Source organism: Leguminivora glycinivorella, chromosome Z (assembly GCF_023078275.1).
Source record: "Leguminivora glycinivorella isolate SPB_JAAS2020 chromosome Z, LegGlyc_1.1, whole genome shotgun sequence".
Lineage (NCBI taxonomy): Eukaryota > Metazoa > Arthropoda > Insecta > Lepidoptera > Tortricidae > Leguminivora > Leguminivora glycinivorella.
The window spans coordinates 5,237,502-5,251,230 of NC_062998.1; the positions used below are offsets into that span (position 1 = coordinate 5,237,502).

Consider the following 13,729-nt stretch of genomic DNA (forward strand, 5'->3'; position numbering starts at 1 on the left):
TTTGTGCGATTTCGAGTTTGGTAGAAAATAACCTAACCACAAAATTAAAATTTTGAAAAAACCCCCGAATTAGTGGACCGATTTTCATGAAACATGGCTAAGAACACTCCCGACTAACTCAACTTTCAAACGAAAAAAAAAAACAAATCTAAATCGGTTTATCCGTTCGGAAGCTACGATGCCATAGACAGACACACAGACAGACAGACAGACACACAAGTCAAACTTATATAACACCCCGTCGTTTTTGCGTCGGGGGTTAAAAATTGGTGAACAATATGTATATGAGGTGGGCTAGTGTAGCTACCAATTGGATGTCACAAATAGAGCGCGGATGCGGCAGGCCCAGGAGATGGTGGGACCTAGACACCTTTCTCACTAACTCGCCGGAAGAACTAAACTAGGAGTCATGGAGGTCAAGGGGAGAGGCCTTTGCCCAGCAGTGGGACACCATTATAGGCTAGTAAAAAAAACGTATTTACCATATGTTCACCCCTTATTTGTTTGTAGGTGAATAATAAATACTCACCTACTCTAAATTTTAGCATGGAGATGCCTTAAGGACATTATTCAAAGAAAATATGATGGTAAACTTTACTTAATATATGCAAGGTGAAGTACTGTTTTAAAGCCCTAAAGAAATATATTGACCACGCGCCATGTTGCGGAATTTCATTGAAACTATTTTCTTCATACTAAACTGAACTGTCACCGCATACATAAGTATAACAGCACCCTCTTGACAATCCATACTAATATTATAAATGAGAAACTGTGTGTGTCTGTTTGTTTGTCCGTCTTTCAACGAAACGGGCCGACGAAAGTACGTGATTTTTTTAAGTGGAGTTTAAAGGATGGAGAGTGGCAAAGCCTACTTTGTGTCTCTTTCTAACCCGCCACTTCCCTAAAATGGAGGGGGGGGGGGGTGGAAGTTTGTATGGAGTATTCCGCAATTTTCGAATTTGACGCGAGCGAAGCCGCGGGCAAAAGCTAGTAAAGTAGTCATATATATCTGGTCAGGCTTTACGGTACTGTGTACGGCTTACAATGTTTCCTTTCTCTGAATAACCTTTCTCTATTACACCGATTACCGCATTAATATGAGTGAAAGAGAGATATGCCTGGAGTTTCTTATTCGAAGAACTAACAGCCTTCACTTCTTATCTATAAAGGCCAGTTCATAACATCAAAGCTGTCTTATATAACTCCTTACTGAGGTAATTTATAAAATCAACATACGTCCGAACATGCAAATAGACTAAGATACCTTTGATATGCTAAACATGTTTGTTTTGTCCTACTAACGATCGGTTCCGACCGCCATTTTGTAGTCTGGCAAGTCTTTTGTGGCAGAAGTTTAACAAAATATGACAAAATATTAGCAAACTGACAAAATTCAAAATCTTTATTTAAGTATAATAAGCTATATACTTGCCCCGGTTTTGTAGCGCCTCTGGTATGTTCGCGGAGGCGCGTACGCCACCATGCGCAAGAGAGCGACCTCTGCTGGCAGTCATCGCTGAGAGGATTGACTTTATGGGACACTGGTTGTCAGTACATGCACCGGTCTCCCATATATGGGCCAAATAGCTAAAGTTTTCATTTTTCTACTGATTTAATTTAATTTCAAATCTAATTTAATTTAATTTTAGTAGTTTAATTTGTGTTATGTGTTGTATTTTAATATGGGCTCAAGGTCTGAAATAAATGATATTTTTTTTTTTTTTTTTTTTTTTAAATCTTGGTATACTTAGTATATCTATTTATATCTTTATTTAAGTATAAGCTATATAAAATATTTTTACAATTTTTAACCCCCGACGCAAAAACGAAGGGGTGTTATAAGTTTGACGTGTCTGTCTGTGTGTTTGTCTGTCTGTCTGTCTGTCAGTCTGTCTGTCAAGGAGCTCATCTGATTGAAGTGACAGAGGCAACATTTTCGTAATTTTAGTATATTATATGAATAAATTAATGTTGGTAGATCTCTAATAACCTTTATGTAATATTGTGGGTCCCATTTTTTTGAGACTTGTAGTTTTTTTTTTCAATTTTATTATCAGCTTTCTTCCTTCCAGTATTTATAATGAGGTAATATTATAATGTTCGTCAGTACTTTTGGCTCAACTATGTATAGTATGTAATCTTTAGTATAAGCGGGTTCGATTCTCGGCTTGGCCAGTGGGCCTTGTCGTTTTTTCTTTCGTGTATGATATCTATTTCAATTTATGAAAAATTATCCATTTCAAATATGAAATAATAACACAAACATATACCGAATAGATGACTAGCTGGCCGTGCATTCAACGTGTTTTTATTTAGTACTAGTTATATATGATTAGCGACTCTGTGATGTATGATGTTATTATGTTATGATAGTCTTCGGTGCTCATCACAGACCTCAATTACTAGACGGATCATTCGAGCCAACGTTCACCACACATGGTCTCCCGAAGTAATTCAGTATAGAGCGCAACAACTTTATCTAGTTGTGTCTACGTTTACATTACTCGTAGTTTTGGAATTAAAAAAAATAAAACAAGGGTTGAACCTGCGCTGTGATACCACAGTATAATAAAGAGTACTATCGTACAGTATCGCCACTCCCGCTCGGCGCCCACGTGCCGAGAGGGGTCTCAGTTACCTCACTGTTACCGCCTTTCAAAAACGCGAACAGTCGACCTGTCATATGTCACTCATACAAGCATAGTACGCGTTCACCTACACGAGCTTAGACTGTGTGGTAGGGCGTTCCTATATTTGAGCCTCTTTCATATATTTGATCGCCAGTTTCCGACGTGTGGTGATACTATGGGATAGTGTAAGATGCTACGCACCTGCGCTGCTAAAATCATGGAATTTTGCCAGTAAAATTGTACATAAATAAATGTTTATTGACTATATCGTCACTACTTTGAAAAAAACTTGTATCTTCTTCTGTCAATGAAAAGAAAAATGTAATAAGTATGCATGCAATGCATATCTATAGACTTACTGCGTTTTAACTTTGAGGAGCAGTGTGAGATACGAGATTTTTTCAAAGTAGTGACGATATGCTCTTTGTAAAGGCTTTATAATGCGGCCTCTGTAGTCTGTGGTGCTCATGCAAAACATTACTACGACAAATCGTGACACCGTGCACCATACAGTCGACGGTATAAATAAGTGATGATTTCTATACCTTGTCATATTACCATCTTGTTTGAAATGTCATACGAAATTGTCAAACGATTAAAAGCGACAAGGTACAAAATTCATCACTTATTAATGACGGTGACTGTACAAGATAAACATTCAAGTCCGATAAAATAACTATAACGTATCTGGGCGAATCAACTTTTTGACCGACTCAAATCTGTCCGCACATTCTTAACATAGTTGTGAAATTTCACCCTTAAATAATGAATTTTATTGGTATTTTTCACTTTACCCTGTATATTAAAACATAACCCTAACTGTTAAATCCAATAAACTGAAACTTTGTTCATTAGAAGTTCGATTTCTTGGTAACTCCAAAGACATTTTGAGTAACGCCAGAGACACCAAAAATGTCGGTCAAAAAGTTGATTCGCCCATCTTCTGTTTATCACTCGATTGGTGTTGTTTGTCTTGTTTCTTGGCTGAGGTCCCAGGTGAACGACTTTTGTAATCTTTGAACTGAAATAAAAAAAGAAAAAATAAAATAAGCTGGTCTTCACCAAAAGAGTAACAGGTTTTTTTATTGCCTAGGTATTTTTAATCAATGAACCTTAAAAATATGTATAATAAATTATGCCTACCTCCTTATTCATAAACGTTACTCTAAACTCTAAAGTTATCAAGCCGGTGAAGTTCGTTTGTCCTTTTCTATCACACTAATACGTCGGAAAGAGACAAACGAACTTTATCGGCTTGATAATTTTAGACTTTAGCGTACGTTTATGAATATGGGGGCTAAAAGATAACAATACATTCAAATGCACTAAAGTTTCTATAGAAAGCAACAATTTTATCTTTTAGAGATCATCATCTACCAGTATACAACACCCACATAGCTACAAAACTAATTGAAAATAGTTATGACAGTCGTTATAAATAGAAACCCAAACCCAAAAATAGCATTAATTAGCTTGAAAATATTGAAATTACTTTGTAGTTGTTTGGTTTCCCAAAAGTTGAAATAAAAAAGTAGTATTCCGAAAATACCTCCATGTCTATTTAGGCGCAGGCTATATATAAAGTTTAACGTTTCTCCAATATGGCCGAACCCTTAAACGGTGCGTAATCACAGTTTATGCAACGCTAAAAATAGCTCCGCTCCTTAACTGGCTGGAATGCTGCAATACTTTTTGTAGGACTAAGATGACCGCTGGCCTCAATGCGTCCTATAGGAGAGTTTGTTCACCTCTTGATTGCGGCTGCCGTATGCTAAAACAGCTTGTTTGTGTAGCAGCTGTACTTGCAAGTACTTAAATTACTACTGTTTACGTTTGAAGTGAAATGCAAGGTAACTCAGTTGGTAATAAAGTAGTGGCCCTATTTGAGATCCTTGGGGAACTCTGAAGGAAAATGATAGTAGTTTCTTAGAAAAATACTTTAAGCAAATAACTGAATATCAGTTTTGTAAATACGAGTATCGTGCATTTAAATAGTGATGCGTAGTTTGACATGCTTAAAATTCCTAACAGGTATAATGTTATTGACAAGATCAAACGACTTGCTAAAATCAATGTACAATTAAATTAATGTGAATTGTTGGTAATGCTAAATTGAGTCATACCCTACCTTCCCAACCTATTTAAAGGCCATATACGTTACGTTTTACCATAAAAGGTGCCCCTCTAGCACAACTCGCTTTGTCGCGCGCGAGTCCATACTTGAAGTCGCGCTTGATACATGGACTCGCGCGCGACAAGGCAAGTTGTGCTAAAGGGTTACACCAGCCAACCGAAGTTTTAATGAAACCAGTCATATATTTAGATACTTAACTGCCAAGATTTGATAAGGATTGTGAAATCGTTTATGGTTTAAACCCCTGAGTTGTATGTACATGCCCGTAGAAAAGGTACATTCGGGAGTACTGGTACTACGACATTTTAACAGAGTTCTTTAGAAGAAGGAAGAGGGGGTTATGTATTCGGGTTCGTGTTTTATTATATTCTCCAATCCAAAGCTTCTTAAAAGCTGCATGATACAATTAATTTTATAGGACAATGAGGACCAACCCGCCTTTTTTAGGGTTCCGTAGTCAACTAGTTTCGCCATGTCTGTCTGTCCGTCCGTCCGTCCGCGGATAATCTAAGTAATCGTTAGCACTAGAAAGCTGAAATTTGGTACCAATATGTATATCAATCACGCCAACAAAGTGCAAAAATAAAAAATGGAAAAAAATGTTTTATTAGGGTACCCCCCCTATATGTAAAGTGGGGGCTGATATTTTTTTTCATTCCAACCCCAACGTATATATTGTTGGATAGGTATTTAAAAATGAATAAGGGTTTACTAAGATCGTGTTTTGATAATATTAATATTTTCGGAAATAATCGCTCCTAAAGGAAATTAAAGTGCGTCCCCCTCTAACTTTTAAAAAATATGAAAAAAATCACAAAAGTAGAACTTTATAAAGACTTTCTAGGAAAATTATTTTGAACTTGATAGGTTCAGTAGTTTTTGAGAAAAATACGGAAAACTACGGAACCCTACACTGAGCGTGGCCCGACACGCTCTTGGCCGGTTTTTTTTTAAACGGTGATACTTAACTAAATGTTATCCTTGCAGGCTTCAGCTCCAGCCTCCTGTGCGGGGGCACGACCGAGCTGAGCCTCGGCAACGGAGCCGGCGCGGGCGCAGCCATCGCGCTGGCGCTCGTGCGGCCGCCGGCGGCGCGCGGGCCCTGCTCCCTCCGACTGCTCGCACCTGACGCCGCTGCCTTCACTGCCAGGCTTATTGATGTTAAGGTAAGGTTACTTCTAAGTCTCATACTAGTGTCTTGTCTGTACACCGATTTACTTATAGTTTAATAGTCCAACTTGGAACAACAATGCGCGAATGTCGGGTGAAAACAAATGACGCGCGCGCCTCCCCAGGTAGACCGTCATCGGAGTTCGTTTGAGATTTTAAAGTTCGAATCAGTATTGAAATATTGAATGTTCGAAGTTGGACTTACTGGATCTAAAATACATCTTTCTTGGTTTGTGTTATAGTGGTATCTGAGAGTCGGCGTTTAGTGACAGCGTCCAGCGCAGATGTTGCATTGAGCAGCAGTCATAGAGTTTGACGACATTGAATAAACGCCGACGCTCGGGCAACGAACTTTCTCGTAATGTTAAAATGTAAAAGACGACATCTACCGCCCATTATGGATGAACTGGTAGAACATATAAATCTAAATAGGTTTTACATAAATTCGTGGATATGTTTATGGCAAAACGTGCTAACTGGGATATTTAGTACCTATCCACGATAGCTTCAATATCATCTAAATTTACTTAGCACCTTAACAAAGTAATCGTAAATTGTATATTCATGACGCGCTGCATGACGTTCTAGCAGCAAAAGACTATTTATTTACGATTCGATGTGAACTTAAAAACAAGCCTGTTGTGAAAAGTGAACAGCCTTGTGCATCGATATTACAACGTCAGTTGCATCCGTAGTGCACACGATTTCACCGGTGCCTGCATTTGCATTCGATAAGGTCGCACGAACGTTTACTTGTATATATAAGAGTTTAAAAGTCTTTTTTATCAGAGTTTCTCTGAAAATCGATTATATAATATCGCGCTCTAAATACATTATATGATTACCTTGTGGCCTTGCATTAACTGTCAAGTATGTATAGTAGGAATAGAAGAGGTCCCAGAATCTCCCTGAGGAACTCCCAACAGATCACAGTTAAGCGTTTGAGTCAGTCGTGATGTCCAAATCTTTGTTTCTTACCGGAGTTATCGGCGAAGTCATTGCGAATGTGACAATAATAATTTAGTCAATTTTTTTAATTTGCTCTGCTAAGCGATATTTGTTTATTTATATGTATGTCTGCCATGCGAGTCTTTTAAACATTGTACACGGGCGACATCTTTGTGTTGACAATTTTTGTGAGAACACAAGTGTCAGAAACTTACAATTATAACTGATGTAGTGCATGTAATCATGCCGTTTGGTGAAGATAATTGATCTACTCGCTTCTAACACAAGTAACGCAACTAATAACTGCAGCGTATGCATGGGGTAAACAAATGCGACCCGTTTTTTGTAGGAAACGCTATCAAATACAGCAAATACAGCCTTAAGTCGAACAGGTCGACATAATCTGACCCGTTGGCGAGAACAGAGTACCATTATTGGTATTTTTTTGTAAAGGTATATTAAGTGAAAGCCGTAGACAATTTCCACGACCACAAAAAGTGTAAAAAAGGATTTTTAGAAGATCGTCAGTTTGGGAATCGGAGGGAACAAGACAGAAGTAAGCTCAGAATTTTCCACGCGTCTTTCTGGCCAAATTTAAACGAACATCTTTAACGATGTACCCAATTAAATACGTTTGCATGTTATTGTTATTATGTTGAAACGCTTAAATTGCAATGCGATTGTCATTTGTCAAGTTTGTCATGTCGTTAATGACTGTGACGGAATTAGGCGATTAGTGAAACGAGTATCTGTGGGTGAATTAGTGGTTAGGTGAAATAACGTTCGGAAATTAACCATTGTCAATTATAAATGTTGAGCAATATAGGAGATCCAATAAAAAAAAATAAGCGCGTTACAAAACACGGAGAAACTAAAAAGCCAAAAATAATAAACCTTTCAATTCAGATTTCTTATCGTATTGCAATAAGCTAAACATCCAAATTATAAACAAATCAATTATTTTTGTAGTCGGTACCAGACCTGTTCGTCGCCTTGCTATTGCCTGTTTGCCCCACCCAACCATACACAGGCTGGTACCGACTCCAAAAATAATTGATTTGTTTATAATTTGGATGTTTAGCTTATTGCAATACGATAAGAAATCTGAATTGAAAGGTTTATTATTTTTGGCTTTTTAGTTTCTCCGTGTTTTGTAACGCGCTTATTTTTGAAGGCGGTTTTATTTTTTGTTAAAAAGTTTATTTATTTGTTGATTTTTAGTGGTTCCTAGTGATATTATATGTATCAGTCCGAATACATGTACAGTAGTGAAAGAATTATCCTTTAACTCCTAACCATTGAGGAGTTGACCTTCCATCATCAGCTCAGTTGATTTTTAGTGGTTCCTAGTGATATTATATGTATCAGTCCGAATACATATACAATAGTGAAAGAATTATCCTTAAACTCCTAACCATTGAGGAGTTGACCTTCCATCATCAGCTCAGCCACATAAAATTATTACCATCAGACGTAAATACTGGTGTACCTTTGAAAAATAGACTAAAAACATTACATGTGCCTATAACATTTGAAGAGTTCCCTCGATTTCTCCAGGATCCCATCATCACACCCTGACTTGGTGCCAATGGGACCATCTCGGGGTTATACCGGTTCGATCAAAAAAAAATTTTGAAAATCGGTCCACGATTCTCGGAGATATCGAGTAACATACATACAAAAAAAAAATAAAAAAAAAATAAAAAAAAAAAAACATTCAGTCGAATTGAGAACCTCCTCCTTTTTTGAAGTCGGTTAAAAATAGTGATAAGATTCGTCTTGGTGTGGTGTGGTGCCATATTAAACGAATCCTCCCGGATCAGTTGCCGTATGAGTTTAATACTAGTTATATTAGACCAAGTGAGATGGGTGTAAAGTAAGTTACACTGGCGTTAGCGAATAGGTCAGTCTCTGATCTTAGTTTTTACTCTAATTTAGGGCCAGTTGCATCGACCACATTTGACAGACACATCATCGTCACACAGCAGATGTCTATGGAACTTCCCATACAATAACATTCAGCGAACGCTTTAACGGTCACGTACGGTTGGATGCAACCAGCCCTTAGTCAAGCATTTTTGTCTTGAGTGAAAGTTCCGCAAATCTAAACAGTCTTAATGTAAATATACTGTTGCTTTGTCCCGGGTAAAATATACTAATATGCTAGTGTTAGTTAGCCCTCCTTATAAATTGTAATATGATATAACTATTCGCACAGTAGGTAAAACGTCGGAAAATGGGACCTTCACCTACGCGCCATATATCCTCTGTCAGATCATTGCTCTCTTACATAAAATTACGTGACACGCCGTCATTTTCCTCGTTTATAAATAGCTTCAAAATTAAATTTAGATTGAACTGTCTTAATGTTAAGAGCCCAGGAAAACCACAAAAATTGTTAGACGCATATCATCTTGATGACTATTATAGGAAAAATTATATAGCTTACTCTATTCCTTATGTTTTAAGGACGTTTATTCTTTGATGTATATTTGGAAAAAATGTGGGTATTTTCTAAGTAAATTTTGAGAGATATGATCTTTGTGATTTTGGTTTAGGAATTGATGATTGGAAAGATACGAGACTAACGCGTGACGTAAATGAATTAGATGGTGACGTGTTTATTGTATTCGATCGAAGATTGTTATCATTAATCGGCACTATGCCTGCAAAACTTTATTAAAACCGTCTTGTTACCGTGATAGTTACTCATAAAATAGAACTATATAAACGGATTGTATCGCGTATAATGAATTTACGACGTTTCGTACATTTTACAGCATTCGTGGTTCGAAACGTCGGGATGAATTGTAAATCCATTATACAGTTCATCCCGACGTTTCGAACATTTTACAGCATTCGTGGTTCGAAACGTCGGGATGAATTGTAAATTCATTATACGTGATATGATCCGTTTCTATAATTTTATTTTATCAAAACCTTCAGAAAATCTAAAGTCTTACATAAAAACAAATACAAATAATTGCCCTTACCAGGATTCGAACTTAGGATCATCAACTCCGCATCAGGGTCACTAGTGTCACTAGGCTAGACTTAACTAACTAATATGGCTCTGCGATCCAAAGAGAATCTTGACCTCCAAAACGAGAGCACGCCACCTATTCCAATCCTGCGCAGCTTCCTGCCAATCATCGGTTTTTTTATACGACGTCGGTTGCAAACAGGTATACGATCCGCCTGATGGAAAGCGGTCACCGTAACCTATGGACGCCTGCAACTCAAGGGGTGTCACATGCGCGTTGCCAACACATTAGAAACTTGTACACTCCTTTTTTGAAGAACCCTATACTGTAGTTCATCGGGAATACCTCGGCAGGGAGCTCATTCCACAACCGGAGCGTCCGCGGGAGGAGATTGTATAGCTGACACAGACCAAGACATGCTTGTAATAGATTATAACTATGTACGTATATACAACGCCTGTCACTATGTCGTTACCATAAGATATATAACAAGTGACGTCACGTATGTAAAATGTGAATTAACATGCAGCTATGCAAGCCTTTAGAAATAAACAATCGTGAATTGATTTTGCTCCGTATGGGGAAAACATGTCTAGGATTACTCATAAGAGCAATGTTGAGTGAATAAATCAAGTTAATTATTGTTACGTAAAAAACTAGGTATAATATTAACCTTTTGAACGCTTTACACGCCAATACCTCTAATAACGAAATAGTAAATTACGATACTAGTGCGTAAAAAAGGAAGTTCGAAACGAGTGGCGATAAATTAAAACTCTACCGAAGTTGGTTTTAAATCGACACGAGTTACGAATTTTTGTTACGAGCACGTGTATCGTACGACGTTTTTCAGTATAGATGGCCCTCCGAAGTTTCGACCTGACATAATGAACCACTTCTCGCACTAGTGCGTAAAAAAACTCAGCACGGGAAGCATGGTCGCGCGATAGACGATAAAATATCAGGCCGACCCTCGCAGTAGTAAGTGTGATAGGGACGGCCAGATGTTTTATCATTTATCGCGCGACCATGCTTCCCGTGCTGTACTGGAAATAAACCTTATCTCTCAGCATGACAATTGCTTTGACAGCGTCCGCGAGAGCAAGTTTAGGCGTTGCTAGCGTCGTGGGCACGACTGCACGACGCCTTTAGGTGTTCTTGGCAGTCAAAGGGTTAAGAGGAAGAGTAAAGCCAAAAATCTAGGAAGGCTAGGGCAAATGGCGTAATTTTTTCATCACCCGCCGGCAAGCCCGCACGCGCGCGGTATCGTTATAACAATGCGTTGCCATGGTTACAGAGATAAACAATGCGTTTCAAATTTTTTTGTTACTGCGCGCGTGCGCGGAACCTGGCGGGCGCTGGCTTTGGAGAATAGACTTTTATGTAGGGTATTAAGGATTCGAAAAAATATGATATAGTTAAATCATTAGTCATTGAAAGCGAACGTTAAACTGTTAGTATGACACTGTTTACATAAATCTATATAAATCTGCTTTGTGTGGACGGATTTATGAAAGTATTGTTCGACCAATAATTACATAGCCGAGCTGTAAATATTGGCTAATAATTGTTTTGTTAATAGGTAACACGTAAGAGGAAATAATAATTATATTACTCAACAAGGTACTTTATTGCTCTCGCGGTCATCTTGTAATAATTGTATTTTCACCACACCAACTGTTAAAGGCTTACTTCGCTATTCGAAAACAGATAGCAAAATTGCATTTTATTCACAAGAGTGCAAAATAATTTTATACAAATTTTAACTTGATGTCTTAAGGTGACTGGTAGAATTTACCTATAAATGATGATTTTCAATCATAAATATTGGATAAATTAATGGATTGGATTTAGTTTGATGTTTTATAGTCAGTAATTATGTTGGTGTCGGTGTGGTGAAAATTTTCTGTTTCACTCGGTGGCAAAGTTTGTTTAACCTTCGTGCCTTGACACCCTCGCAACGCTCAAGATTCCACTTTTTGAACCCCTCGCTACGCTCGCGGTTCAATATTGGCACGTGCAGTTAAACAACAACTTTGCCCCCTTGTAAAACAAATAACTATTATCTCACGTTAGATTAGTACTACATAAATTAAAATGTATTAATATGTATTGTTTCTATAAGTGTGATCCTGTAATTGGCTTTCTATCTTTTATTCAGTAGTGTTATATATTGTAATAGTAGCTGTTGGATCTCCATAAACTAAAATAAATAAAAAATAAAAAAATAAATGTGACATTATCTGGGTAAGGGACCTTATTGTCCGACACAGATTATTTCATTGCTATTCAGATTCTCAAATTTCGTTACGATTGATTAAGTTTTGAAGGAGGAAACAGTCGAGAGCGGAACCTCGATTTTAATTTTTTTCTACTCCCGTAGATTTTTACAAGGTCGGTGCAATGGTAGGCGGTCCACCTAGATAACTAAGATGACTGAAAGTAGGTATTTGTTGAATTTATAATTTTCTTTCAAAATAAGTGCTTGGTCGTAGAATAAGTATTGTATGCAACGGTGTTTAACTGAGTCAAAAAATGCTCGTGGCGTCTTTATTAACAATTTTCGGCTTCGCCTCAAATTGTTACCCACGCCACTCACCTTTTTTGACCTCTTTTAACCACCAGTTGCATAAAATACTATTTCGCAAAATCTTTTAACTGAGTTGTTCTGTAGGGACAATTTTTTTTCGATAAATCTAGTTAATAAATAAATAACACTAGTATATTTAACTAAAATTCCCAAATTGCTCAATTCCATTTGATCATTTTCGCTCCTGTAGTGTCTTAAGATAGGACCTGTGCCCCACAATAAGACAGAGTCGGTAAATAAATATAATATACTTATAGTTATTGAGTGAACAAACACGAATTAATATAAACTATAACCGGTTTAGTCATATACACATTGTTCGACGCTAATTTTTTTTATCCACCACGTGGTATGCCTCGTGATTCTAGCATATCGTCATTCTTTGCAATATTTGCTGTGCAATTGAATGATTTACTTCCAAAACGTATTATGAACGTATATTTTAACTAACTTTTGCCACTGGCTTTGCTCGCGTTAAGTTCAAAAACCGGCCAAGAGCGTGTCGGGCCACGCTCAGTGTAGGGTTCCGTAGTTTTCCGTATTTTTCTCAAAAACTACTGAACCTATCAAGTTCAAAACAATTTTCCTAGAAAGTCCTTAAAAAGTTCTACTTTTATGATTTTTTTAATATTTTTTAAACTTATGGTTCAAAAGTTAGAGGGGGGGGACACACTTTTTTTCCTGTAGGAGCGATTATTTCCGAAAATATTAATATGATCAAAAAACGATCTTTGCAAACCCTTATTCATTTTTAAATACCTATCCAACAATATATCACACGTTGGGGTTGGAAGTTGTAATGAAAAAAAATATCAGCCCCCACTTTACATGTAGGAGGGAGGATTTTTCCATTGTTTATTTTTGCACTTTGTCGGCGTGATTGATATACATATTGGTACCAAATTTCAGCTTTCTAGTGCTAACGGTTACTGAGATTATCCGCGGACGGACGGACGGACGGACGGACGGACGGACAGACGGACAGATAGACATGGCGAAACTATAAGGGTTCCTAGTTGATTACGGAACCCTAAAAATTACTGAATGCTCCATAGAAAATTCCACCCCCCCCCACCTTAGGAAAGTGGGGGATTAGAAAGAGACAAAAAGTAGCCTATGTCAGTTTCCATGATGCCTTCGACTGTCTCCACTTCAAAATTCACGTCAATTCGTCGCCGTGCCGTGAAAGACGGACAAACAAACAGACACACACACTTTCCCGTTTACAATATTAGTATTGATACAAATGTCGTTTCAAAGCTGAAATGTC

The 13,729-nt window shown here is 37.6% G+C and overlaps 1 protein-coding gene across 2 annotated transcripts in view; it reads left to right on the forward strand.

Moving 5' to 3' along the window:
• LOC125241649 overlaps positions 1-13,729 on the forward strand; it is a 118,306-nt gene that overhangs the window by 19,547 nt on the left and 85,030 nt on the right. For both annotated transcript variants that reach the window (XM_048150220.1, XM_048150221.1), the window contains exon 2: positions 5,755-5,933. In XM_048150220.1, the coding sequence (XP_048006177.1) occupies positions 5,755-5,933 (179 nt within the window). The remainder of the gene's footprint in view (positions 1-5,754; positions 5,934-13,729) is intronic.